Source organism: Triplophysa dalaica, chromosome 19 (genome assembly GCF_015846415.1).
Source record: "Triplophysa dalaica isolate WHDGS20190420 chromosome 19, ASM1584641v1, whole genome shotgun sequence".
Lineage (NCBI taxonomy): Eukaryota > Metazoa > Chordata > Actinopteri > Cypriniformes > Nemacheilidae > Triplophysa > Triplophysa dalaica.
Window position 1 is genome coordinate 13476344 of NC_079560.1, and position 27894 is coordinate 13504237.

At 36.9% G+C, this 27894-nt stretch overlaps 5 protein-coding genes and 1 non-coding gene across 6 annotated transcripts; 4 read left to right on the top strand and 2 right to left on the bottom strand.

Annotated features, from left to right (window-relative positions):
- Window positions 1-7662: 7662 nt before the first annotated feature.
- On the top strand, window positions 7663-8672 carry mrps17 (mitochondrial ribosomal protein S17). The gene is made up of 3 exons (XM_056732043.1): window positions 7663-7779; window positions 7980-8103; window positions 8319-8672. Exons 2-3 carry the CDS (start codon window positions 7981-7983, stop codon window positions 8610-8612), a joined length of 417 nt encoding a protein of 138 aa, XP_056588021.1. The 5' UTR covers window positions 7663-7779; window position 7980; the 3' UTR covers window positions 8613-8672.
- A 119-nt stretch (window positions 8673-8791) lies between these two features.
- Window positions 8792-14081, bottom strand: fam114a2 (family with sequence similarity 114 member A2). The gene is made up of 14 exons (XM_056732042.1): window positions 13995-14081; window positions 13465-13702; window positions 13123-13222; window positions 12253-12357; window positions 12046-12167; window positions 11235-11369; window positions 10848-11006; window positions 10618-10741; window positions 10393-10478; window positions 10201-10299; window positions 9969-10108; window positions 9800-9872; window positions 9640-9693; window positions 8792-9528 (listed from the first exon to the last, which is right to left on the bottom strand). Exons 2-14 carry the CDS (start codon window positions 13681-13683, stop codon window positions 9427-9429), a joined length of 1518 nt encoding a protein of 505 aa, XP_056588020.1. The 5' UTR covers window positions 13684-13702; window positions 13995-14081; the 3' UTR covers window positions 8792-9426.
- Window positions 14082-14865: 784 nt separating this feature from the next.
- Window positions 14866-16807, top strand: pgrmc1 (progesterone receptor membrane component 1). Its single transcript, XM_056731222.1, has 3 exons — window positions 14866-15200; window positions 15730-15882; window positions 16050-16807. Exons 1-3 carry the CDS (start codon window positions 14912-14914, stop codon window positions 16142-16144), a joined length of 537 nt encoding a protein of 178 aa, XP_056587200.1. The 5' UTR covers window positions 14866-14911; the 3' UTR covers window positions 16145-16807.
- A 1584-nt stretch (window positions 16808-18391) lies between these two features.
- trnal-caa (transfer RNA leucine (anticodon CAA)) lies at window positions 18392-18502 on the bottom strand. Its single transcript has 2 exons — window positions 18465-18502; window positions 18392-18437 (listed from the first exon to the last, which is right to left on the bottom strand). It is a non-coding gene; the product is annotated as a tRNA-Leu (tRNA).
- Window positions 18503-18823: 321 nt separating this feature from the next.
- LOC130408118 (cytochrome c oxidase subunit 7B, mitochondrial) lies at window positions 18824-19909 on the top strand. The gene is made up of 3 exons (XM_056731581.1): window positions 18824-18961; window positions 19506-19627; window positions 19701-19909. The coding sequence occupies exons 1-3, from the start codon at window positions 18925-18927 to the stop codon at window positions 19773-19775; spliced, it is 234 nt and encodes a 77-aa protein (XP_056587559.1). The 5' UTR covers window positions 18824-18924; the 3' UTR covers window positions 19776-19909.
- Window positions 19910-20949: 1040 nt separating this feature from the next.
- Window positions 20950-27751, top strand: pgk1 (phosphoglycerate kinase 1). The gene is made up of 10 exons (XM_056731857.1): window positions 20950-21108; window positions 22584-22634; window positions 22771-22926; window positions 23266-23410; window positions 25019-25122; window positions 25244-25363; window positions 26142-26256; window positions 26447-26626; window positions 26771-26948; window positions 27038-27751. The coding sequence occupies exons 1-10, from the start codon at window positions 21044-21046 to the stop codon at window positions 27175-27177; spliced, it is 1254 nt and encodes a 417-aa protein (XP_056587835.1). The 5' UTR covers window positions 20950-21043; the 3' UTR covers window positions 27178-27751.
- The last annotated feature ends 143 nt before the right edge of the window (window positions 27752-27894 follow it).

The window sequence follows — 27894 nt, forward strand, 5'->3', positions numbered from 1 at the left end:
ATATGTGAGTCCATTTGATTGGAAAGATGTGAATAAAAATGAGTGCGTCAGACAGTACAGTCGCAGATCATTCGTCATAAACATGACGCACACATAATGTGTGGCTTATATGGATTACATTGTATGGATTGTAATGGTGTGAAGGGTTTTTTTTCACTGTTGGTCACATTTGTCAAGTTTATTGTACTAACTGGCATCAAAAGTAAAAAAGGAATTATTTACAAAAATGTATTATTATATGTTTGTTAATTATATTTAATAATAATATTTAACATGACTTCACAAAGCATTTGGCTGAATGAAAACAGAACTGGTCCAGAAATACTTTTTTATCATTTCACACATGAAGCATTTTACACATTGTGTATTCACATAATTACGTATTTAAGATTGTGATTGAAATCGTTCTGGTTTAGTTCCAAACATTGAGTTTGTCATATTTTGTTTAAACTTTTATTTTATTTTTTAATAATCTGTTCATTTAAAAAGTTGAAAATAAGCACATCAGGAGGAATCGCGTATGACCCGTCACGGTATTCTATTTTTGCTACACGGTTACCATGGCCGAACCAGTTGGCGATAAATTTATTGCGACATTTCTTGTTTTTTTCTCTTGTGCTTTATCTTTTGCTTGGACAATGAAACACTCTCAAATACCAATGCAGGGATTTGAAGAGAGAGTTTTTAAATGTTGCGACTCTTAAGACAAAGTTTTAAATCGGTACTTTACGATATAACCGTATATGTAGAATTAACTTAATACCATTAATTGCGATGTTTAATATCACAGTTATTGCCCACAACGCTAAATTATGACACCCTTGAACATACATTTGCGAGGTCACTATCCTTCAGCTGACTCAAATCCAAAATGGTGGACATGCAGTATAGTGCACTACAAAGGAGATAGGGAGCGGTATCGGACACATACCTTAAGCATCCATTAGAAATACGGCAGGAACCAAATCATACACTGAATGTGAATGTTACCAGCTGTGTGTCTCTGTAATGGATGACAGTGCAAGTAAAATTAACGTTCAGGCTGATGTCCCCTGTATATTCTTGTCAAGCAACCCAGCTCTGGTTTCATTTAATACACCTTATCCAAACGTCTGTCTCATTCATTCATCTCTACTCACACCATTGCAAATTGTGCATATCACAAAAAGCACCGGGGGTCATGTCTAAATTCCCCACGGGACGTATATGCAGGAAATTCAATAATTTCAATTAAAGTCAGCAGTCGCAGCCTGGACGTTTGTTATCACATCATTAAAAACTGGATGACAAAGAAATGAAAACCTTTAAATGTCCATAATAATAGTAGTTCTCAACTAACTGCTACAAAAACAGATTAGGTTTCTTACGATTTCTAAACTACAGTACTAACAAAGGTACCGTGCTTGATCTCCTTGGCATTAAAAAAGGGAATTTATCAAGCGATGTCATCTACACTGGCAATGACATCAGATCGCATGATAATGACATGGCCAAGTTACAGAAAGAACATGATTTTTTTTCTTAAAGCAGTCCATGATGTAATGTTTAGAGGTAGTGCTTCGATCCAAAAATTCAAGACAAGGTCAAAACTGGCAATTCACCGGGGAGGAATGAAATCATTGCCAACGGAGTTTCAAATAAATATAACTCCAACATACATGTTTTTCATTTACACGGGATAAACTAGAAGAATACCATGTTGGTGCTGGCACTCGTGCGCTCGTGTGGATGATTTACTGTTGCTCGTGACCGCACACACAACTTTGTCTTTCTGTCGCTCCGCCATGCTTACAGCTTCACAGGGTTTGTTTGCTAAAGGCACTGTGAACGGCAGAATTGAAACTTTGTGTTTATGTAAACAGCATTACAAGAGTTGGACGGCAGCGAGCGTCTGCTGCCACACAGATGACGAGTCAGAGAAGAGAGGCACTCATGGGAAATGTCCTCACAATACGGCTTACTGGTTGTTTGTGTTGCATGTGTGTGTGTGTATTTTCAGTGTTCTGCTCCATTGCTGGCCCATTTCCCCCCTTTAAGGATACCAAGACTATGAGCTTTGTTTTTGGCGGAGTTTTCTTTTTTATATATATATAGTCAAACTATGTATTATTTATGCTTCCAGCTGCAGCGCTCATTCCTCGGATGTATGCGCGGCTTGCGTAAAAACAGCAGGTGTTGTTGTTGTGGGCGTGACAGGAGTGAGACGTTTATGGGCCGTGACCTGCGCGGTGATTCAGGTGGGCAAAATATTATTGAAGTAATTAATAAATGAGTAATGGTCCTCTGCTTGTGATATTTCCATAGTGATCTCATGTTTGTTCTCATAGGACAATGACATCAGCTCGCAACAAACACGTACCATCAGCATTACACTGTAGCATCTGCCGTAAAACGAAAAAGCCTTTTATCATCAAAATGTGAAGTCACATCATTGAAGCAATGTGGAAAGTAATTAAAAATTCATTCGTAGGGGATGAAGAAATGTGGGGCAACTTTGGGTAAACAGAGAAACTCTAAACAATTCAAGACAAATTATTCAAACGGTCCAATAACTTGTTTATCTGCTGCAGTATTATGAGTTGAAAAGTATAACATTACAACATGTCATTACTGAGACACTGTTTTTTGCTCACGTGATCTTTTTATCCAAGAAAGTAGAAGACTGGCAGCACATGGTCAACAAGGTGCAGACAACGTAGCACAAGCATGTTAGAGTGTATGTTACATTAAAGGAGCAATGTGGAGATTTAAACAGTATCTAGTGGTGAGATTGGGAATTGCAGCCAACGGCTCACTCCACCCCCTCCCTACTGACACAGCATTACCTTCATACCACTCTCTACTAAACATGCCTGTAATTTTTGATAAGCTGGTTGAGGTGTTTTTTATCAGGGTTGAATTAAAACACTGCAGAAAAAATCCTATCTGACATAATAAAAAATGAGTTCACAATGCTCCATCAGAGAAACAAAAGTTAAGAAATTATCAACTTTGGCTGCAACAATTTGACAAAAGTGGCATTTTGGGCTCTTGGAAGACGAGGCGTGCTGCTGCATTCTGAGTGATTTGATACCCTTTGCAGGAAGACCAGCAAGGAGAGCATTGCAGTAATCCGACTTTGAGATTACAGGGGCCTGGATAAGAAGTTGTGCCACATGCTCAGCGAGATAGGCTCAAACCTTTCTAATGTTAAATAAGGCAAATTGGCATGACCACGTTGTCTTTGCAATGTGATCATTGAAGGACAGCTGGTCATCAAAAATGACTCAGAGGTTCCTGGCTGTTTTGGAAGGAGTGATTGTGTTATTGCCAAGTTGGATGGTGAGATCGTGTGGCACCCTACTGTGTGCCGTAAATACAAGTAGTTCTGTCTTGGCCGGGTTCAGCTGGAGGAGATGCTCTTTCACCCAAGCTGACATGTCTTCTAGGCAGGCTGTGACGCGAGCTGCTAAAGTGGTATCTTCTTGGTGATTTAAGCTGGGTGTCGTCAGTATAACAGGGATAGGAGAAGCTTTGTGCCTGTATGATGGGTCCAAAGGATGTCATGTAGTTGGAGAAAGGGAGTGGTCCAAGCACCGATCCCTGAAGGACCCTATTGATCATGTGGAATTCACTAATAAGAAACTCTTTTAGAGGTGGGGTCACTGCGTAACCTCTAGGCATACTGTAGGTCGTAGGATCATGCTAAATAAATGTCATTGATAGAAAATATTGCAGGCTGACTGTGATCTCAAGACCATGACAACGGACGTCTTTCAATCTCTTTCACTGTAGGACCAACTTTTAGGAGCCAGGACCACAAAAATCTGCACGATTGTTTCACGATGGTCATCTTTTGTCTGGGACAGCCAAAAATCGTAAAGTGTGAACCTGGCTTTACATACATTTACTTATTACTTAAAAGTCCAATGTGTCATTTTTTGGAGGATCTTTTGACAGAAATGCAGTAAAATATACATAACTATGTCTTCAGAGGTGTATAAAGACCTGACATAATGAAGCGTTATGCTATGTTACCTTAGAATGAGTTATTTCTATCTACATACACTGAAGGTCCCCTTCCATGGAATTCACCATGTTGTTTAAACAGTAGCCCTAAACAGACAAACCACTCAACAGAATGCATTTTGTAAATAGTCCCGTTGTAACCAATGACAGCCAGCCTTTTACTCTTCTTTTTACATAAAAATGTGATGTATAGATCTCTAAATAAACTTAAATTATGACTTGATTTCTCTCACAAATGTATTGTTTCCTTTAGAATGCACTTTAGAAGACGTTCATTAACCTCTTTCTTGGAGTAAGGATTACTTTCCAGTGTTGGGGAGTAGCTAACTACAAGTAGCAAAGCTACTTACTTAACTACATTTTTCGGTAGCTCAACGACTTTTACAACAGTGTAGCTTTTCCAGTAGTTAATTACTTTTTTAAGAAAGTAGCTACATTCCATTCTGCCTTCAGAGCAGCGCTGTGTAACGTCGTCTTATTACTGTATAACAACTTGAAACGGTTCATTATTGTCATCTGCAGTAACTATGTGTTGTGCCTTTTTATGCTTCTCTGAGAGGAGATCATAAAGGACGTACATGAATGGGTGAATATTTTAAGTTCGACACACCCATCCTATTAAGTATTAAATATGAATCTTATGAAATGAAAACAATAAATCATAATAATATTGTTTTTCATCATTTTAAACGTCTGTATTTATTTAAAATATTAGTCAGTGACACATATTCAGGTGTTTCACATCACATAAAAATACTATTGTATACTTTAGTCTTAACTATAGTAAATTGTAGGCTAGTATATTACAGCAGTAGAATATTATGATAATTATCACACAATATTAACATATACTAGAGTATTCTGTATTATCTATAGCTATAGTAAATGTATTCACTTTATAAATCCTGTAGTATGATTTAATATTTACTGTGGTAAAGTAAAAAAATGGTACTGTATGTAGGACATTAACAATACAGTTTGCTATAATAAATACTATGTTCCTCTATTTTTTATGTGAGATTGTAAAAACAAAAGTAGTTTCAAAGAAGCTAGCTACTTTTTATAATAAATTGTAGTGTAGCTAACTACTTTTTCAGATGGGTAGCTAAATTAAACTACTTTTATGTATGAGTAGCTTGTGGCTTATCTAACTACAATCTCAAAGTACCTTCCCCTAACACTGATGCTTTCGGAAGCCTTATGCAATGGCATGACAAATCTAGGACGAACCATAATATTATTTAAAATAGACGCTGGTCTACCCGAACGAAACCGGAAGTGCTAGACCAGTGTTAACATCTTTTAAAGTGGTCTATAGCTGATTGTGTCTGCGGCTAAAAAAAAGGAGGTCATATCCACACCATGAGAGTGAGCAAATAAACTTTGTTTAAATATTATAAAAACTAACGGCAATGCATCATACTGGATATTATTTACAGCTTTATAAGAAAAAAATTCTAAGAGCTTTTATTTATTCGATTTGTAATGTTTCGTGTAAGTCCTCTGACGCCAAGCTCATACAATAACATTACAAACAGAGCTCAAAACAGGAATATGGTGGAAATGAGACAGCGATCTCATTAATCACTCAACTCTGCGTGAATTCAGTTTTCTTTGGGGAAAATATTCATCAGGCACCTTTCAATCTCCAGTGAAAATAAACTCAACTACATGAGTCATTGCCTCTTTAACACTAGCGTTGTATGTTAGAGGTTCAGGCTGTTTCCTGCAAGCTGACCTCTCCCTTCCTTCTGCCCTGTTACTGACTTCTTATCTGCTGTTCTCCAGTCAAGATTAAAGTGAGATTAAAGCATAGAAAATCATTAATGGAATAGTTTACCAGGAATTATTAATTTCAACCTTTATTATCAAAGTAATATGACTGTCTTCTTCTTTTCTTTACCACAAAAGCGAAAGGGTGGCGATGTTTTTGTAATATGTATTTCCCTTTATTTTGGTAAATTGAAATACTGCTTGCCAAGGTATGTTGCCAATAACAAATAAACAAAACAGAATGTCTTATAACATGCTGTGAGACATCTTGAACTGCTATTTGAGATCTAAAATGAGTTTAATAGCAATAGAAATGGAAGATTTTCTATGAACAGATACGTCAACCGTTCCTCTCACAAAGCTGCTATCTGTCTTCAGAAAACCTGGAAAATGTTGCAAGTTTATGGTGCTGTTTTTGTCATTTTAGAAGCTAAATAGCAACAGACCTCATTATATGGACGTAGAATATATTATATAGTTCTCATTACTTCCATTATATGGAAAGAACTGTTTCTCCTGTTCCACTGAAAGAAAATGTTTGGAACAAAACATGATGGTGAGGTAAAGGTTTCGTTTTTAGGTTAACTATTCCTTTGAGCAGAAGCAGAGATGTTAAAAGTCACGGATGACAGAGTGAACTTGATTCACAAAACGCTTCAAGGTTTTTTGAAATCTGTGTTTCGGGCCGACACAGTGACCGCTTACAGATGTAGAGTACTGTGTGCTGCTAGACGTTAAATAAATAAGTTTGTACGTCTGTATACTACATTCATTTAAATCTATAAGGTCTGAAATGGAACGAGCCGGTCATTCAGCGTATTGACTGATATATTACATGTTCCTAAATGTGCAAGAGCGTTGCAAAGTGATGGTGTGTTAGCCCTCGACTAAATATCCCATTGCACTGCCTTAAATGGGAATCACATAGAAACAGGCCATGTTTTCTGTGTGGTTCTGATTAATACCAGATTCGACTGCTCTGGCCCTCATCCAGTTCCCACCCAGGGACAAACCGATTTCTATTTCTTCTGTTGAACACGTATTAGAGAATGCCATGATCTGTTCCCCTATTTTAGACATATCTTTCTTATTTTACAAATGCCTGTTCCCCAAGTCTTGACGCCTTGCCATTTGGAACAGCTAGCCAAATAGTTCAAATGGGAGTTGGACCTCTAAATTGCAAGAGCTTTTCTGCAATAAACTTTGCTCTGTGCAGGGCAAATTTTATAGAGGGAGTTCTCAAGTGGTAACTTTTATGTCGGTTTCTAACTTTACTAAAAGTGACTTACTCAAAGGCGAATACTACGCTCAAATGCATTTACATTGGTCAGACACAACTCATGTTGTGCATTGGAGTGCACACAAACATCTCTGTAAAAATAAAGGGGGTGGGGAATAGCTGGAAAAATAAGAATTTGATATTGTTTTATGAATGTCATGGCGTGTTAAAGAGACAGTTCACCCAAGAATGAAAATTCTTTCATTTTTTCACCCTCATGTCATTCCAAACCTGTATGACTTACTCTCTTCTGAAGAAAACAATATAATATGTTTCAAAGCACGTTGATAACCGAACAACATTCAAATGTATGGATTGGACATAGAACGACAGCAACATTTTTCAAATTATCTTCTTATTTGTTTTAACTTGTATTTAATTGTTATAACATATACTATCATTTTCAATATATCTTTTTTGGATTGTTTTGAGTTTTAAATAACAGAATCCCATATTTTCAATATGTTTCACCGTTTTTATTAATAGGATATTAACAAGTTAACATACAAAAAAGTCATTGAAGAAACATTATTAACAATTATCAATTCTCGAAGCAGACATATTAGTAACTACAATTTCGTTTTTGGCACCGTTAACCTCTATTGACCTTCCGTATTACGTCATCAATATGCGCCACCAGCCTTGACATTCAGACGCGTGTGATATGTTTTCATGAGTTTTTGACCTTTACATCAACGTTTGCCTTAAAAGAATACCGGGTAAGCATATTATTTACATTTTACACTTACATCCAGATTAATTTAAGTGTTAATGTCCTTTGCATACTACGCAACGTGGTCTCACTGCGCAGAGCTGTCCACAAACTAACGTTAGTTAGCTTAGGTAACAGCTTTGGATTTTGTGACCGAGTTCTGACTTCGTTTAACATTAATATTTATGACACTGCGAATCTAAACAGCATGTCCGTTAAGCAAGCATCGGTCCATGCGAAATGGGTCATTGGTCGGGTGATCGGGACCAAAATGAAGAAGACAACAAAGGTGCGAGTTACCAGACTTGTGCTTGATCCATACCTGCTCAAGGTAAGAAGTGATGTGTCGACTTCAAAATATTGCATATTGTATTCAATAAAATAGTTCTGAGATGACACTTAAAATGAGCCTTGTGACGTAAACGTATGTATGCATGCATGTGATATGTTATCATGTCAACCTATTTGTAATGCTTGACTTCTTTGCAAAACAGTTATGAATGTTTGCGGATTCAACTAATCTGTTTTCACATGCTCGTGTTTCAGTTTTACAACAAGAGGAAGACCTACTTCGCCCATGATGCTCTAGAACAGTGCTCTGTTGGGGATGTTGTTTTGTTGAAGGCTCTGCCAGAGAGAAGATCCAAACACGTCAAGCATGAACTCTCAGAGATAGTGTATAAAGTTGGGCAGTTGGTCGACCCCCTCACTGGGAAGAGGGTAGCTGGATGTCAGTTTTTAGAGCCTCTTACAGAAAGCACAGAAGACACGGACGTCTCCTTAACAAAGAAACTGGAACAGCTGAATATTACCGCCTCTGCATCTCCCCCATCCTCATAATATTGTCTAAATTATGTATGTAAATGTATTGATTTTCACATATAAAGGTGTTGTACTGTCTACTGGTTCTGTTTAATTGATCAGAATAACCAAAAAAGTACTTCCAATAACAACCACAGACTGTAAACTTTTTGAGCCTTTTTTCCGGTGTTATGCATGCCTACATAACAAGAGCAAAATAATCAGATCGTTTTATTTAATGCATTTGAATAGAATCTGGATCTTAATGGTTATCTTACGATAATGCACTAAACAAAAAAACTAAATGAGGAAACAAAAACGGACTGCAGAATACATGAAGACAGTGTGACATTGCCATCTAGTGGCAATGAAGGCTATACTTTTAGTACACACTGTCACAGCTAAACATATTTTTAAAGTTGTGCATAGGGTAGTATGTAAACTGTATTCATAAATGTCCAAAACACTCTTAAGACAATTAACAATAGTTTATTTAAAAGATAATTGACATTAACACTGATATGACTTGCATAAACCAATATCTGGGAACAATATATATATTTAAGACTTTTAAATTATAATTTCATTATACATCTAATCATGATGAAATGCATTTAAATGACAGTATTATTTTGTACATTGTCAGCAATAGGGAGAATCCTCACACTATTCAAAAATATACTAAAATACAAAAGAAGAGCCAACAATACCTTATTTACAGTTCAGCTGGAAAGTCCATAAAGTATATCATGTGGTTACCAAGTCTACCTGAGCGGATAACTGATATCATCATCATATGATGTTGCATGTTGGTTTTAAAAACACTGTGTTGGCACAGGACTTCTTTTAGTGCTTAAGCCTGTGCAGACTCCACTGTCCTTTGAATATGAGACACTTCAAGCACCGGCATTAGAAGCTGGAACGCATCCTGGATATATGATGCGCTGTTTGAAGCCTTGGAATAAAAAACAAAAGATAATGTCTCATGATGCTTAAGAGCCAGGTGTAAAGTCCTTAATCTTAGGGTTGAATGGTGATTGTCATAGACATAAAAATAAACACACACCTCTAGAAAAACGCTGGTTATAAGTGGATTGAGAACTTCTCCCTTCTCCTTTGCCTGAAAAACATTCACATGCACAGTTGGTGTCATAACTGCACTGGCATCAGTATTATACATACAATTTTAACAATGTTGATATAGGCTTTGAATTCCTCTATCTCACCCCAATGGCAGTCAAGCCTGATGTGAACTTTTTGCAAAGGACTGATATCTCCTTACACATAATCACAGTGACTCTAAAAGTAAAAACACATCATTGTATTAATTTAACTGAATCCCAATGAGGCATGTAGTAACCATTGCTTGTAATAAATTGCATCAAGATAACTCACTGCGATAGGATTTTGGCTTGTTCTGCATCTGTGGCTTCATCCGTGTTACAATGAAGTAGTATTTCAGCTGTTTTGTGAAATTGCTCTATGGATCTTGCGGTGAACTCGGCCAAGCTTGTAATGGCAGACAAATGTGCCTCCTATAAAAAGAATATCTCTAATGATCAAAACGCAAGCAAATAAACATTATTCATATAATGCATATACTGTCTCTATAGGATAATTTACGGACCTCAACGTTGCATTTTACCGCTGGTGTTTCCTGTTCTTTCTCCTCATCTTCCTGCTGTGACTTCATGTGTGTGATGCGGCTGAAGGCGTTCTTTCTGGCCTGAGTAATTAAAATGAAGTATATGTAATTTAATAATGCTAAAATAAAAGATCTGAACTTTATCATTCAACAGGTATGCTATATAAGTGATACCTTGCAAAGCTTTTCTGCTGACGTGGATATGAGCAAGCTTTCAAGAACATCTGTCAGTTCCTTTATGAACTCTTCTCCATCATCACCTGAGATGTAAGGTTTCAGAGATAGAGATTTCCTTTTTTCCCATTGATTTAATATTTTGTTTTGTATTTAACATGTTTTTAACGATCATGTGGTTTGCTGGTTTTTAACTACAGATTTGTGTTCATTGCACTTCTTTACCTCTTGTATCGTCCTCCACCTCATCGTCAAACTCTGTAAGGGAAAACGGCTCCTTAATCTCCTCTAACTCTTCCCTCAGTTTAACCAACTCCTCACCTGACAAAGTGGTCAGGACAGATTTCACCTGCAGACATGCACAAGATTAGATTTAAGTCTCACACTACACTGAACTACATGTGATTGTTTCATGCTCCCATTGTCTTCATTGTGTTAGATTTGTAAATTCTTACCTTGGTATCACTCTCCCTAGAGAGAATCTCTAAAGCCTCTAGATGGGACAGCCCCTGAAACTCATCAAACAACATCCCATAATGAGCCTTCTTCTGTGTTTCCGATGTGAAGTTATCGGCTGTCTGCTGCTCTTCTTGTTCCTTTGCCTCTCTTAAGACCTTGAAAAATAAGTTTAGCTTTGTTAACAGCCTCTGTACAATGCAATAGATTAATGCATTCCCATAGACTTCAATTGTAAATGTATAAATGTGAAAAATTAGATTTATGGTATTTTTATAGAACAAGAGTTTACTTTTTATGAAAATGACGGACAGCAAATTGTAGATATGGGTGAATATTCTTGTAATACATCTCATTAAAACAGATTTCTATATTAAGTGTTGTACCTGTGACAGTGTTGAGTTTCTGTTCATCAGCCCTTTTGTTTTCTTAAAGCCGGGGTCTCCCTCTGCTATCACATCCATCGTCTTCTTCCCAATAAACTCCAATGCATCCAGACCACCACTTATAACTGTTTTACCCTGGAAAACAAAAACGTGGAGGAAAGATAAATGTTAAAACTCAGACATTCACATTAAATACAAAAATATGTTAACCTATGCTATACAAATATAAATATGACAATAAACTATAACTTATAAAATACTTTAGGTTACAATATACAGTTGCAAAACAAATTAAGTGATCATTTCAAAATTATTTTCAGTTTAAACTATTTTCTGTTTATCTGAATTTACTATTTATAGGTATGAGTTTAGGTACAATTATCGTTTCTATTTCATTCTATGAACTATAAAAAATATTTCTCTCAAATTTCAAATACAAATATTGTTTACATTTGCATGTATTAGCAGAAAATATAAACTGGAGAAACGGGTCCGAAAAATGGAAAGCTCTGTATATTCTCTGACCTCAATACAGCAAAGAAAACAAGATTATATTCACTTTTAAGGAATACAACAGTAATATTTGTATTGTATGTATTTAGGAAAAGTTATAATAAATAATGTGATAACCTTGTAATGCTGTCAGTATTTCACATTGCTTTATGTCACTCCTGACGTTTGATTTTGATGCAATTCAACAGACATTGAACTGGAATGGGCACAATACATCTAAAAATGCTGATTCATTTTTTCTGCGGCTGTTTGTGTATTTAGCTTTATCGTCATCTAACATAAATGTGTTTGTCCTTACCGTACTCTGAACAACACTGGTTAAGGAAGACAGCATTCCCATGCTACTGGAGGAGATTATTCCCATAGCCCCGCCCATTCCAGAAGACTGCGACCCTTCCTCTTTATCTGCCTCAATATAGGCTGTACCCACAAGAAGAAATGTAAATTATTTTGGGTCGTCAATAAAGACTTCAGTTAGCATGGCTCCAGGGGTCAAATGAATTACCGTCACTTTTTTCCTCTTCCTCCTCCACCTGAGCAGAAAGCTCCTCAGGGCTAGGGATTCCAAGAGATGTCTCTGCCTTCTCAATGACCTGTGACAACCCTTGGCCTTAGCCAATAAAAGAGCAGCATCAGTCACTATGACACATAAACCGAACTGTTGCTAGAGAGAATATTGGAATGATTTAATTAAAAAACACTCCTTTAATAATAAACAGATGTCCACGCTGTTAATGCAGGGCTTTAGCTCGAGAATTGTGACAAGGGTAGGATTTGTACAGCTGTGGCCAAAAGTGATGTCCAGAGGTTATACTGTATCTGTAGAACATGTGCTTTTACTGTCCCTTCAGGTGAGATTAAACCATCAAAATATGATTGTTTGGTACAAAATGGATAAAACACTCTATTCAAGGGTATTTATTAGACAAAATTAATTGCCAAAAAGGGAAACTACAGCATGTCTGGGAATGTGGGTTTATTCAAATATAAACGAAAAAGAATAGAAAAGCAAAAAGCTTTCAGGAAACGCAAATACAGTTTTATCAGTTGAAATATTTATTCATCCGCTCTCGTAATATATTGTTGACATTCACATGGGCCACGACTCAATAAGCTTTGCGCACGTGTGGTGTTTATTTTTTTCCCCAAGCCTCCTTCAATTCTTCTCAAATCTGAGCTTTAGTGCCTACACGTCGGCCACAACTCGACATTCATACAAAAGGATTTAATGCATCTTTAATAAAATATGTGAATAAACAGCGAAGATGTCAATTCTCCAAATCTTGACATCACATTTAGCCTCTGTTTTGATATTTGCTCAAATTAAATAAACATTCTCAAACGTTTGTGTAGAAGTTCTTTGGTAGTAACTTACCTACTGTGGCTACAGTGGCAGTAGCAGTGGAGATGAGAGATTTACCCCAGTTCCCCCAGTAACCCCAGCCTCCCTTAGAATCAGTCGACTCTGTAGAGGGCTGTTTTAAAGAAAAACAATGACACAGATATAAAAACATCTCTTATACAAAGAGGAAATCCTGTTGTTGTTGTTGTTTTTTTTGTAAATGATCGACATCTGTACAGGCCATATACACTCATGCAGCTTTTGGATGTTTGTCAATCTGAATGATGACAGAATTTGTATGTTTGTGTCAACTATCCCTTTAAGAAGAATTGGTATTGTCATCCAAATATTAATAAGACTGTGATAAAAGCTTACGTTTGAAGCAGTTTCTGCTTGTGGTGGTGTCTCTGGGGTCTTTTGGTCCTCTGGTGGAGGTTTATGTTCAGGTCTCCTCCTTGTCTTACGGACTGGAGCTACATCAGTAGACCTGTCAATCTGACTATCGGAGGGGGGCTCATCTCGATCAGGTGATGAGGATTCTTGATCCACTGATTTCTCCGTTTGGTCACTTGCTGAGCTTTCGTTGTCGGACATCTTAATTCATTACACTGTCCTGAAATATATGAACAAAACCAATACCCAATCGTTTACCAATAGCAGCTTTCAAAATGTACGCAAGAGAAACTCATATACGAACACATATGTGTTAGTATAACATCGCTAAATTACCACTTCACATCTGTCTATCTGTCACACCTCGTCATAGCCACATACTGTACAAATACTGTTATAATGCTAAGCTTACTTTTCATCAGACAATTAACACAGCTTTAAGTGAGCAGACAGTTATGTCATCATATGATAAAAATTCAATCAGAAACAAATATAGGAAATACGAATCCAACCTAATGTCCTCTGTCTCTGTTTTCTGTCCTGTGGCCACGTCACTGCTGTGTTTTGTTTTCCAGACGCACGCTCTCTTGGACTTAAACCATAGGAATATAACCATCCGCTCAATATCTTTTGCCTCCACCTGCTGTTTGGAGGTCACAATTACAACCTAATGAAGTTCAGTCGTGTTACTTTTTCTGACATTTCACTGAATTGTTTGATGTTCTTCAAATCCTTAAAAAATACGGATTAGTAGAAACGCATTTATTCTTCTTCAAAAGATGTGTAATACGTTTTTTTATTTGATTACTCTTTTATATTAATCAAATATATTTTTTGCGTTTTATTGTTTTTGCTCAGTTATTTCTTGTTGGTCTAAAACCGTGTACGACATGTGTGCACTGTTTGTGGATTAAGTGAAATAAACAACCACATGAATCAATTCTCAACAACAAAAAATAAACATGCTTATGCATAGTCAAAAAATTATACAGATACATTCACTATACAGTCAACAAATTATTCAGTTACATTCACTTTTTTAACGTAACCTAGCATGTATTTAAATAGGCATGTAGGAGTTTTTCGCTTATTACTATTAGTTGTTCAGTAAACATAATTCACTCATAGACAACTTAAGTTTAGACCGCGGTGGTAAAGAAATATAGTTGAACCATTATTTTTCATGAGAAGTAAAAAGAAATATATTTTATATATTTTTTTTTCCTTTTCCCGTCTTCATAATTACAATGCAGTCACGCAATGCTCTCAGAAGCCACAACCATAGGTAGAAACTACACGCCCCAGAAATCCATCTCAAATCTCATTGGCTGGCGTCACACTAGTGAGTGTTTTTGGCTGCTGTGATTGGTGCACAGTTGTTTTTGGTGAGTCTCGATGATCTCACATAGTATTCGTATTCAGAAACGAAATGGCTGAAGAAGAGCTCGAGCAAAGTTCTGGAATCCTTCAAGAGATATTCACCTCGCCTCTGAATATAAGCTTGTTATGTCTCTGCTTGTTCCTGTTGTACAAGATCGTTCGCGGAGACAGGCCCCCAGACTATGGCCCCGTCGAAGAGCAGTTACCTAAACTAAAGAAGCGAGATTTCACTTTAGCAGAACTGATGGAGTATGACGGGACAAAAAACCCGAGAATCCTGATGGCTGTCAACGGAAAAGTGTTTGATGTTACGAGAGGAAAGAAGTTCTACGGTCCAGGTAACACACGACATGTTACGCGAACTCGCTGGTCTTACAGTTATCTCAAGTTGTTTTTTTATTGACAGGAAACACTTGTGAATTAGGATTTGTATTGCTTTTGATGGGATTTGCACGCATTTCCCACGTATAAATGTATTAGTCATTCGATGCTATTAAAGCTTTATTTTCTCTTTTTCATTTCAGCCACGCCCCTTGTATGAGTTTCCATTTAAATTGCACCTTTTGAACTACTCTTCGTTGTTACCTCTAATCTAGCATTCAACTTTATATGTCTGTTGAGATTTTTGCTTAAAACAAGTTATTCACATCATCTATTTTCACATGTGCCTTTTGTGCACACTTTGGCAATACCAATCTGATTGTCATCAGTGAATCATTAACTAAACTCGGATAAAGGTCGAAGATTGACAGGAGATCACTGAACCATGCACATTAATTCATCCACAGATTTCAATTTCAATGTTTGAGTCAAAGGAGGTCAGAAATAGAAAATGAACCTGCTAACACCCACTTTGTTCACTTTTAGAGGGCCCTTATGGGGTCTTTGCAGGCAAAGATGCCTCCAGAGGTTTAGCCACATTCTGTTTGGAGGAGGCCTTGAAAGACACTAACGATGATCTTTCGGATCTCAGTGCCATGCAGCAGGAAAGCCTGAGCGAGTGGGAGACCCAGTTCACGCGTGAGTTGAAGGACACTTCCTTCCCCCAGCTTTCGCTGGTTGTACAGTTGTTACTTGTATACAAATTCATGCGGATACACTTTGTAAATAGCACATTTTGTGTTCAACATCATGTTCGGTGGCAATATTGTAAACACCTAACCATCAAATCCGTTTTTTTTCTGCAGAGAAATATGATTATGTTGGCAAGCTTCTTAAACCTGGAGAAGAACCAACGGAGTACACAGATGATGAAGAAGTCAAGGACAAAAAGAAGGATTAGAACATGCAGAACAGGGGACGGATCCAAACCTTGATCTTTCCATGTGTCCTAGATTTTTTTGCAGTCACACTTGCTGATGTTTTGTCTGAGCCACCATGACATTGCATATGCATCACCATCTTTTTTAGTATGTCTTGTGTTTGTAAACAGAATTTTGTATCACTGTTTTCTTAAAGCTGTTGTAGCCTATATACCTAAAGCAACTGTGACTTAACAGTTGTTACAAACGTCATCTGTAGATATTCTTGGGTAGATATGTGCTTCAAGAATATACTTTGATAAACTTCTGAGCTTGCTGTTAATATGGACATAATTTCGCTCACACTTCTTTGTATCGCAAGAAAGTTTCAACCAAAAAATTTACATCAACATATGCTGCGAAATGTATCGTTTTGAGTTTTAAATGCATATTAGGTGAAATGATGGGAAGGAGAATTTGCTTGATGGACCAATTTACAGTATCGTACAATATACTAAAAGCTTCCAGAAGGGAATCGGTCATTAAATCATCACATTCTAGTCTTAACATCCCCTCAGGAAAGTTTGAGATTAAATAGACCTTCCATGAGATTGTTTCTTTTTGACTCACCAATAGAAGTATTTGTAATTTGAATACTTTTCTGTTCATGTTTCACTATTAAAGAATATGATTTATTACAATTATTCCCTTTGAGTTTTAAAGATTTACTTTGGTTGAAAGTTTAAATTGGTGTTTTTAAATGCTAAAAATATTGATTGATACAATTTTCTTTTTTTACAATGTTTTGCCCTGCGCAAGTTATTTCACTAAAGAAAACATAAAGTTCACACTAAAGAATAATAACAGAATTTCTCAAAATAGCCCAAGGCAAAAGTTTACATACCCCTGATTTAAATACTGTATGATGTTACCTAAACAATCAATGACAGTTTTTATGTTTAGTCATAATTGTTTAAGGGTTTCTTGTTTGTTTTGAGTCATTAGACTGTCAAATGATCTTAAGAAGAATTATTCAGGTCCTCCACAATCTTTGCTTTTTCAATATTTCTGGATATTTGACTCATGTCCAGCAGTAACTGTATGATGTTGAGATTCATCTTTTTACATTAAGGACGATCAAGAGACTCCTACATAACTATTACAATAGATAGAAACATTCAGTGCTGCCCACAAAGTCAATATGATTCATTTCAAGTCAGGTGGGTGTAAAACATCTGAAAATGTTTTTGGTGTAAATTTTAATATTGTTTCATTTATACATCTTATTTATTTATTTACTAATGTCCTTCAGACGATTTAAAAATACATAAATGTTTTTCAGGAAATTATATATATTTTTTACTCCAAAACCATTTTCAGAGGTTTACACTCACCTGACTTAAAATGAATGGTGTTGACTTTGTGGGCAGCACTGAATGTTTCTATCTATTGTAATAGTTATCTATGAGTCTCTTCATTGTCCTGAATGCAAAAAGATAAATCTCAACATCAAACAGTTACTGCTGGACATGAGTCAAATATCCAGAAATATTGAAAAAGCAAAGATTGTGGAGGACCTGAATAATTCTTCTTAAGATCATTTGACAGTCTAATGACTCAAAACAAACAAGAAACCCTTAAACAATTATGACAAAACATAAAAACTGTCATTGATTGTTTAGGTAACATCATACAGTATTCAGAATCAGGGGTATGTAAACTTTTGCCCTGGGCTATTTTGAGAAATTCTGATATTATTCTTTAATGTGAACTTTATGTTAACATTTCTTTAGTGAAATAACTTTCAGTTTCAGCTTTTTCCAGATTCTGCAAGGGGTATGTAAACTTTTGAGCACAATTGTACATGCGATTACAAATAATACAAGTGAAATATTAACACATCCCCTATTTTTGGATAAAAAGTTGTCAACCCTTTCGTGCATGAGTAAGAACAACCTCGGTGCGGGTTTTTTCTGGCGTTTATTGCTTTTAGGAGAAGAACATTTTTATGACGTTTTCGTCAGTTGACAGTATCCGTTTTTTGTTTTTTTAATGAGTGTATGATTTGAAGGCATAGGTAGGCATCCTGAGGTGTCAGGGTGGTGACGTCTATGGATTAATGCAGTACAGTGCTATAAAACTAAAGTCCTGCCCTTCTGAAAGTCATGCACACAGGAACCGCCTTTGTAAAGTTTCTGGATTTTTTAAAGGTTCGCTTGTAAATCAATTAGTAAATAATATTGAGATCAATATTTTCAAAAATATTGCTTTGTTTGAGAAAAAGGTTATGTCAGAAGTGGGATTTGAACCCACGCCTCCATTCGGAGACCAGAATACCCGTTTGTTACGGAAGGGAACAACCTTGAGTCTGGCGCCTTAGACCACTCGGCCATCCTGACATGTCGAGTACTACAACTGCAATAGCTGTATTTATAGCATCTATCAGGATCTATCAGGAAAATTTGTTGAAAATAAAACGTTTATATTGATGTTAAGATGTGACATCTAAGTTCCTGAAAGGGTTGTTTTGAAAAAGGTGCCACAGTGTCTCCATGTCATAAAACTATTTTCAAATATTACTATAATTTAATAAAACGTAAATAATAAACAATATCCTTTCAAACGAATTACGATAACAATCTAAACTTAATCCTAGTTTTATAATATTTGGTTTTTACTAATATTATCGCCTTTTTAGGCTACAGTGCATGCGCACTGGTCTCGCTCGTGCATTTCCGGTGTGCTATACGCCATTTTGTTTCTGGCATTCAGTTCAAGGGTAACGTATTAGCAAGTGCAGTCGACTTGACCAGACATTGCCATGTATCGTTTCGCCAAGGCTGCCCTTAACCTCAGTGGTAAGATAACATTCTTAGTAGAGGCATGACTGTTTACAATGAGTTTCTGTGATATGCGTTTGTTTTCTATACCGTTTTTTAATCCGGCCGCCTGTTAATTGAATGCTACAGACAGCTAGCATAAGGCAGACACATCTGTTCGTAGCTTGTGTGTACGTGATTGCAAATTTATTTAATGTAATATGAACTCCAATTTAATAAGTTTACAACCTTTAAAACTGTTTATAACTCAAATTGAGTGTCATGTACGATATTAAATTTATCAGCCCAGTGTCACCCCCAAAGCTAATAACGTCATCAGTGGTAATTGTGATGCATGCTGTTACACTCGTAGTAACAATTTGTCTATTACAACATGTTTCATTACGTCTAGGAGAGCGATTTGTCTGAAAGCTTGAAGATTGTTGTATTCTTATTTATGGATACAGGAAGGTCATAGTGGTTTTAGATTCAGTGTGTCTGATATTTTTCTTTTGTTTAACAAGTGATGTGTTGAACAGTGCTTTAATTGAGTAGTAAACATAAATACACTTCTTTGTAATAGGTCAAAGTGCGCGTCAGCTCGCTGTGCGACAGAAGTCTGATCTGTCCACTGCGTTTCACGCAAAGTATGGATCCGCATTGATGATTGCTGGAGTTACATTTTGCACAGGTGTTTGGGCATACGTAAGTGACTGCAAACAAACATTCTATAACTCATTATTTTTTTATCACACATTTATGTGCAATGTTCTTGCAGGTGATCACTTCAACAGGCATCACATGGAACCGGTCACCTATAGGAAAGGTGCAGCCCAAGGAATGGAGGGAGTAATTTGTCGGGAAAGGCTGAAATAACATTCTGAACTTTTCCATTTTACAAATGGAGACCATTTTCACCTGATCCAGTCTTGTTGCTGTGTTGGCATGTCTGTAAAAATGTAATAAATGAAGTTTAAATCTTAATAAGTAGTCTTTGGTTACTTCACATTGACAGTGTGTTTAGATTAGATCAGATACCCGAAAGCAGAAAGTTGTTGCCGCTTTGATCGTTTGATTTGTAACTGTTTTAAAGACTCATTTTATACAAATCAAAGTTGCTTTATTCTACCAGCAGATGGATTTTTTACAGACTGTAGAGAGATAATAAAAGCATCTTCTAGACTAGAGAATTACATTTTCAGGCCAGATAAACTGGTTGCAATCTAGGACATTTTACTGTTAAACTGTATTTACCTTTTTATTCATTTATATATATATATCATGTGAGGGCTGTCAAACGATTAATAGTGATTAATCACATCCAGAATAAAAGTTTGTGGTTACGTAATTTATGTCAGTATGCTGTGCTAATCAATTTTGTATTTATGAAAACATACAAGTTAATGCATTTATTTTAGAAAAATATAAAATATAATGATTAGTAAACGTTCACTTAGAATTTCAATTATTAGTAAATATAAATGAATACATTTAAATGTTGACAAGTATGTGTATGTTTTGTGTTTATAAATGCAAAATTAATATGCCCTGTTCACAGATATATATTACGTAAACACAAACTTTTATTCTGGATGCGATTAACATAGCCCTAATATATATGTATGAATAGTTTGGTTCCAAAATGAGAAAAAAAATCTGGTCTCTTTACTGTGCATTCAAATTAATAATCAAACTGTAGTTGGTTATTATGATGACATAATAAAAACCTGGTTTTAGATATTTTATAAACTGTTATATCATTTTGAAACCAAACTCTTCATACATGTGTTATATTTAAATCATTTACTCAATGTATTGAACTTTAAGTATACAGGCTTTGCCGAGCTCGAGCTGAATAATGATAATATCTATGCAGAACAGAATGTGGGTACTGGGAAGGAAAATTACAGCAAGCTGGTGTGAGGTATGAACGCATCTTATTCCCTCTGATATTGATTGACAATCAGTATATCCAATGAGCGCTGGACTTGTTAAATCGCGTATCTCTACAATACCCGCCCACCCGTGTACATCAGCATCAAGCTAAGGTCATTCTCATTCGGGAACTTTCCAAGCACTGTACCACAGAAGACCTTAACTGCAAATCTACAATCTGTCAGAATGTCTCTATCAAACAAACTCACTCTGGACAAGGTGAATGTGAAAGGAAAGCGCGTGATCATGAGGTGAGAGTGAATTGTCACCGTTAAAATTTGTATGAAGCGTGCGACACCGTTATTATAACATGTCCTTCAAAAACAAGTGCTTGGTGTAGATATTGGGGTACCGATCTTAATTTATTGCCATCGAAAACTATTTCAAAACTATGTGAATGAACGTTTCAGTGTTTTTAGTTCGATCAATGATAACCGGAAGTGAATCTGTCACGCGTCACGTTTTAAATATATATGATACGTGCAGGATGGCAGACATACCAAGAGCACCCGCATGTTTTGCTAAGCTATGTTTTTTTTCTACTATATATTATAAAATGACAATTATATCGATAGATGCTGTAAAATGTCTTCGTGAATGACCCCATACCTACAGATGTCAAATGGTCATTTATTTGTGCGTTTTCACATCTCAGATTCTTAAATGCCTTTTTACCCTCTGCTATTCCCTGATGATCCCTAATGGTTTAGCCTTCTATGGTTGTTTTATACGTACTAACTTGTAAAGTTTAGGCTTACAGTAGGCACAGTGACATTCGTTTGGTGGCTTGTTCTAACTCGTTGGTACGGCGCCCGTACATCCAATTAAATGTCATTATTTACACATAAATATAGATTGTTTGTCTCATAAACATACTCGACATCGCAGATGTTCTTAGCATAAATAACCATTGGTATTCAACACACTGTCCAAAAGCAAAAGGGCTGCCTGTAAACGGTCTTTGGTAAAAGGTCCACACGCTGACAACCAATGCGCAATCCTTTCACTGAAAGCAGCCACGCCCACCGTCTGACTGTACTTTAATCAAAGTTAACTTTTGTAACTTTTTGGTTGACAGCTCGGTAGGCATGTTAAGTTTGTCACGAATATTTACAAGACAAAAAGTTTGCTCTATTGTAATGGGTGGCACGTGGTATATAAGCAATTTATGCACTGTGAGTTGCTTATGTTGGCTGATTTCGTCACCCACTGCTATATCAGTTGTGTTGATATCAGTAATAATATTAGAAAAAAAAACAGCACAATACTGTCTACGTCATTGATTATTCGCTCCCATGAATTCATTCAACTGCTGGATGGGGGCTTTAGTGTAATGTAATCCATAGTAGTCATGGAGACAGTGTGGACGTGCAGTAGTGTGTGTGCACCTACAGAATGATACTTGGTTATTTAGTTGTTGACTCATAAGTGTGCAATGCTACAAAATTTGTGTAATAGTTGCAAGCTTTTCATTAATTCACTGATGTTTGCTTTTCCGTAACATCTAAATCCATGGTTTAAAAAATAATAGTGATAAATAGCTGCTTGGCTTAAATTCGACCATGTAAAAAGTATTTCATTTGGTGTAATCCGTTTTGACCCAACAATCTCATCTACATTTTCGAGGCAGGTTGCTTCTATTTTAATTATTCCTATAGTTTTGACCCGTTTTGGTGAATTTTATGATGAGATGAAACTTATTTTATTCTGTCTCTCTCTCCCGAAGGGTTGACTTCAATGTCCCTATGAAGGACAAGACAATCACAAATAACCAGAGGTGAGATTAAAAACGTATTTATTGCATATCAAGACTCTTAAGATGTGAATATTTAGAAAATTAGATTTAGAAATGAGTTTAATAGTTTGGACATTAATAATATATTAAATTAATTATATATTTTTTATATGATTAGAATTAAGGCCGCAGTCCCATCCATCCAGCACTGTTTAGACAATGGGGCCAAAGCAGTGATCCTGATGAGCCACTTGGGTCGGCCTGATGGAGTCCCTATGCCTAACAAGTACTCTCTGGAGCCCGTGGTTGTAGAACTCAAGAACCTGCTGGGAAAGTAAGAGCTCTATGAATGATTATCATTATAACTGAAGAATGCTGTGTATAATTTCAGTGTGCAATATGAGATTCTTAACCTACACGCATTCACACAAGGAATAAAATCTTGGTTATTTATAACCTTAACCTTCAGCATATACTGTAATCGCTCCACATCTGTTTGACAACTGTAATGACGTTGCAGCGATTTTCTACATAAACACTAGAAATATAATGCATTCTCAAAGTGACATTTATTAGTAATGCGCTCTGCAGTGATATACTTTTTGTTAGCCCATATTAACGCAGTGCTTTGCCGTACAGGTCAAATGATGTTGGTTTTCTTTTGTTTTTAAAGAGATGTTCAGTTCCTGAAGGACTGTGTGGGTCCAGATGTGGAGAAAGCTTGCGCAGACCCAGCTGCTGGTTCTGTCATTCTGCTGGAGAACTTGCGGTTTCATCTGGCTGAGGAGGGAAAAGGCAAAGATGCATCGGGTAACAAGGTCAGTCGTCGTGGCAACAGCTACACTGCATCTTATACAGGATTGACAGCCCAGTAGTATACTTGGGATAACTTTTTGGCACAGTTTCACAAACAAGGCTTTGCTTAAGCTAGGACTATGCCTTCGTTAAATTAGGATATTAAAGTCACTTTTATAAAAAAGGTGATGGAAAAACATACTGGTGTGCATCTTGAGACAAACCAATGGCGCTGGTGTATTTTAAGATGTCAGGGCAAGTTCTTTTAAAACAAACATTCATTTTAGTCTGGAACAAGCCGTAAACCTTGTCATGAAACCGGCCACTAAATTTATAATTTAAAAGCCGTTTTTAAGCTTTATGTCAAAATGGTGCAATGACTGTGTGACCGCTTGTATACATAAAGACGTCTGCAGCTCTCAAAGACTAGAGGTGGCTGTGTATGCGTGCAGAGATACTGTATACAGTTGACCTATTGGCATTTGTAGGAAGGTCATATCTGGCCATGTGGCTTTTCTGGTCTTTGGTCCCTGACTGGAATGCATGCTAGGAAGGAGAGAAGAGAGGAAGGGGTGGGGACAGAATAGGGGAAACTGTCATATATTCATACCGTGGTGCCTGGCATTTTATTGGCACCTACGCAACATGTAATTCACTTTAGTTCAAAAGTCATGAACTTTGAGTGCGTATTCACAGCAGTAACATGATCACGATTATATGCGGAGAGACTTTTCTAAAGTTGGTACAGTGGCTCTTTCCTCTGCTGTGAGATATAAAAGAGGTCATATGACACTGCTAAAACAAATATAATTTCTGTAATGCAATGTGTATACACAATTTAAGATAAAAAACAATGCTGGGTACATACCGTGCATGTTTCTATCTTCTCTTTGCCCCGCCTCTTTGAAACGGTTGGACTTTTTATCCAGAGTTCATCGCTCTGAAAAGCGAGGTGTGCTATGATTGGCCGGTTAACCAGTGGGTAGGGATTGGTCGAACACTGCAAGCATGTGATTGAACTATAACTTAGCATATTTGGAAAATCAGGTTCCAAAGCAATTGTACTGACAGCTACACACACCTTGCTTGGGTATATATTTGGACAGTCTTAGTCAAATCATGCCACGAACTGACGTACGTTTGTGGGGGTGTGGTTACACAAAGCGTTTCAGGCAGGTCTGGGTGAGCATTCGCTTTTAGATAGAATAAATCTTTTGTTTCAGACACTTTAGTTTTGCATGCATCTAATGCACGGTTCAACACACCAAAGACACACAAAAACACCTATTTGCGCCATATGCACAAAAAAGTCTTTAATTGATACATTTATTTGGTAGATTTATGTTGAAATAAAAAAGCAATATGTGTGTGATGGCGCTTCTGACCCTTATTTGCAGCCAGCTCAAGGATTTTTTTAATCAATTCTTCAATTTTATTTATTTAGAGGCTCAATATAATATAATATGCCACATTGCCATATAACTTGACAAGGGTTCCATAGCTTGGACATAATTTTCATAAGCAAATTCCATAAGATCAACTATTCGTATCTTGTTTTTTTTTTCAGTTAAAACTGTTTAATTCTGCATGTGACGTCATATAACCTGATTAACAATTTTGATGCTTTTTAGACCAAAGCAACTCAAGGGGAAATTGATTCTTTCCGTGCCTCCCTGTCCAAGCTGGGTGACGTTTATGTCAATGATGCCTTTGGTACTGCACACAGAGGACACAGGTAGTGCTTTTCCACAAAACTGTGAAACTAGAATAAATAAAAAAATATACAAATTATTGTCTGTTTCCTTTTCTTTGCTTTGGTTTGCAAGTTAATTGTTTTTGTATCTCGCTTGCTGCAGCTCTATGGTTGGAGTGAACCTCCCTCAAAAGGCGGCAGGTTTTCTGATGAAGAAGGAGCTGGACTATTTTGCCATGGCCCTTGAGAAACCACAAAAGCCTTTCCTGGCCATTCTCGGAGGGTAAGACTTTTTTGGTTTGGTGATGAAAAAGACCTAAATTTTACAAGACACTGGGCAGCTAATGCACTGCTAAATTTTTGTTGGATCATGAGGCTTTTGTCCTCTCGTTTGAAAACCCTGCAGAGAGCATTAATGACAGTCCAGGAATAGTTGTTTATCCTGTTATGCAATGAGTAGATGTGTGACGGTGCCCTTTTTCACCAGTGCTCAGAGTATAATCCCGTGGCCTAACCTTTCATATTTGAACGCATTTTATAGATTCCATGTTTTTCATGACTTCCTGCCATGTTTAGGTTAAAACTTTCCAAAGAGACTTTCCACACACCTGTGTGGGATCTAATATGATGCTACACACTTTAAATGGATTAGCCTCTGACCGTGTCCCTTTACCTACCTGCTTGAAACAGTACTACATTTAACATTTAAAGTACTTTGAAAGGATATTGGCACAACGTCTCCAGTGTAAAGGATTTGTGCTGTTGCACATTTTGCGCTGTTGCTCAACTTCCACATGTTATAACTTTCGTCGGTTGCAATGAGCACCCCAGCATTAACATCTGTGGTTCGTCCCAAAAACAAAGTTCACTGATAAGCCATTCCTAAATGTCAATAAAGTCTTAAGGTTTTATCTTTTAATGAAACCTTTTCATTAACGTTGTATTCCTTTGTTGTGGAAAGAAGATTAATACTTTTGAATTTTTGTATTAGAACGTAACGTGATTTAATATTGACATTTTAGCGCCTTTACTTTGTTTTATCAATATTTTGATGTTTACAGGGCTAAGGTCAAAGATAAGATTCAACTGATTAATAACATGTTGGATAAGGTGGACGAGATGATCATTGGTGGAGGAATGGCATTTACCTTCCTCAAGGTTCTTAACAACATGGAGGTGAGTGGATTTAGGATACAAAAACGCAATTCCAGAGTATTAAATGCTCCGTATAAAAACTCAGTATCATCCACAAGGGGGCGTGTTGTTCCCCTTTTATTGCTGGGCCATCCAATTCTACTCAAGTGTATCAAAAGGCTGTATTGTAATACCTTGTATCTTGTCATTCCAAATATTCTCTTGTGCTCAGATTGGCACTTCCCTGTATGATGAAGAGGGTGCCAAAATTGTGAAAGACCTAATGGCTAAGGCCGAGAAGAACGGAGTGAAGATCGCACTCCCTGTCGACTTCGTCACTGCGGACAAGTTTGATGAGAAGGCGGCGACAGGGACTTCCAAAGTTGCAGATGGTATTCCAGCTGGCTGGATGGTAAGACATTCACATTTAGACGCTAACGTTAGCTCTAAAAGAGCAATTCATTTAGACTAATTCTGCCTTTAGTAGTTATGTGAAAACTGCAAAACGGATGTTCTTAAAAGACAATGTTTTCTTTCTGGTCACCTTTCTGTCAAGGGTTTGGATTGTGGTCCTGAGAGCTCTAAGCTCTACGCAGAGGCTGTAGCCAGAGCCAAGCAGATTGTGTGGAACGGACCTGTCGGTGTGTTCGAGTGGGACAACTTCTCTCGTGGAACCAAAAACTTGATGGACGAAGTTGTTAAAGCGACCAAAAATGGCTGCATCACCATCATTGGTGAGAATTTCATGCATCACAAGATCTCAGGCTCCAAAAGGACATTTCCACTCAGCTCAATTTATAAATCATGTCTCTGTTTCTTTTAGGTGGGGGAGACACGGCGACATGCTGTGCTAAGTGGGACACAGAGGACAAGGTTAGTCACGTAAGCACAGGAGGCGGAGCCAGTCTGGAGCTGCTGGAGGGAAAAGTGTTGCCTGGTGTCGATGCCCTCAGCAACGTATAAGCAGACCGAGCCTCTTCTTCCCAAAAAGCTGTCATCTATGCTCATTCAGCCTTTGTTCAGTGCTGTGACCTGTTTGGGATGCAAATGATGGCACCTATTCTCTCTGAGGACAGTATGCTGTGCTAGGGATCCTGACTTGTACACATACAGTCACATTCATACTTGCTTTTCTTCTATTAAATTGCCTAACAGAGGTTACATCTTTCCTTGTCAGATGTTTCTATCTGTTATGTTTTTAAGAGAGAAGAGATGTCCTGTTGTTGTTTTTTTTGAGAGATGGATAATTTTCCTGCTTAAGTGTTAATGTGTCATCCCATCACAGTTTGAATGTGTATTCGGTGTAACCTTTGAGTGTTGTAATTGTAGAGTTTATATTTAACACTTGTTGTCCCCCCACAGATGTTGAGTATATGTAGAGCTGTAGGCACTTTCTTCCCCATAATGCACTTGTCATTCTAGACCTGCGGCTTATGAGATAGATGTTCCTCACTGGAATTATTATGACAGGCTTATGTTAGCCCCAAGTGGTCTGTTGCGGAATAAGAACAAAAATAATAAAAATAATTTGAGTCATTGTTTGTGTTGATTTATTGTTAAAGTATCTGTTAGTCTTAATCCCTTAGGAAAATTTGCCATTGTATTATTATAGTAACAAGGTTTTGGGTGGATGGATAGATTGATTACCATAGTTTTACTACAAATATTAAATTGTGGTTA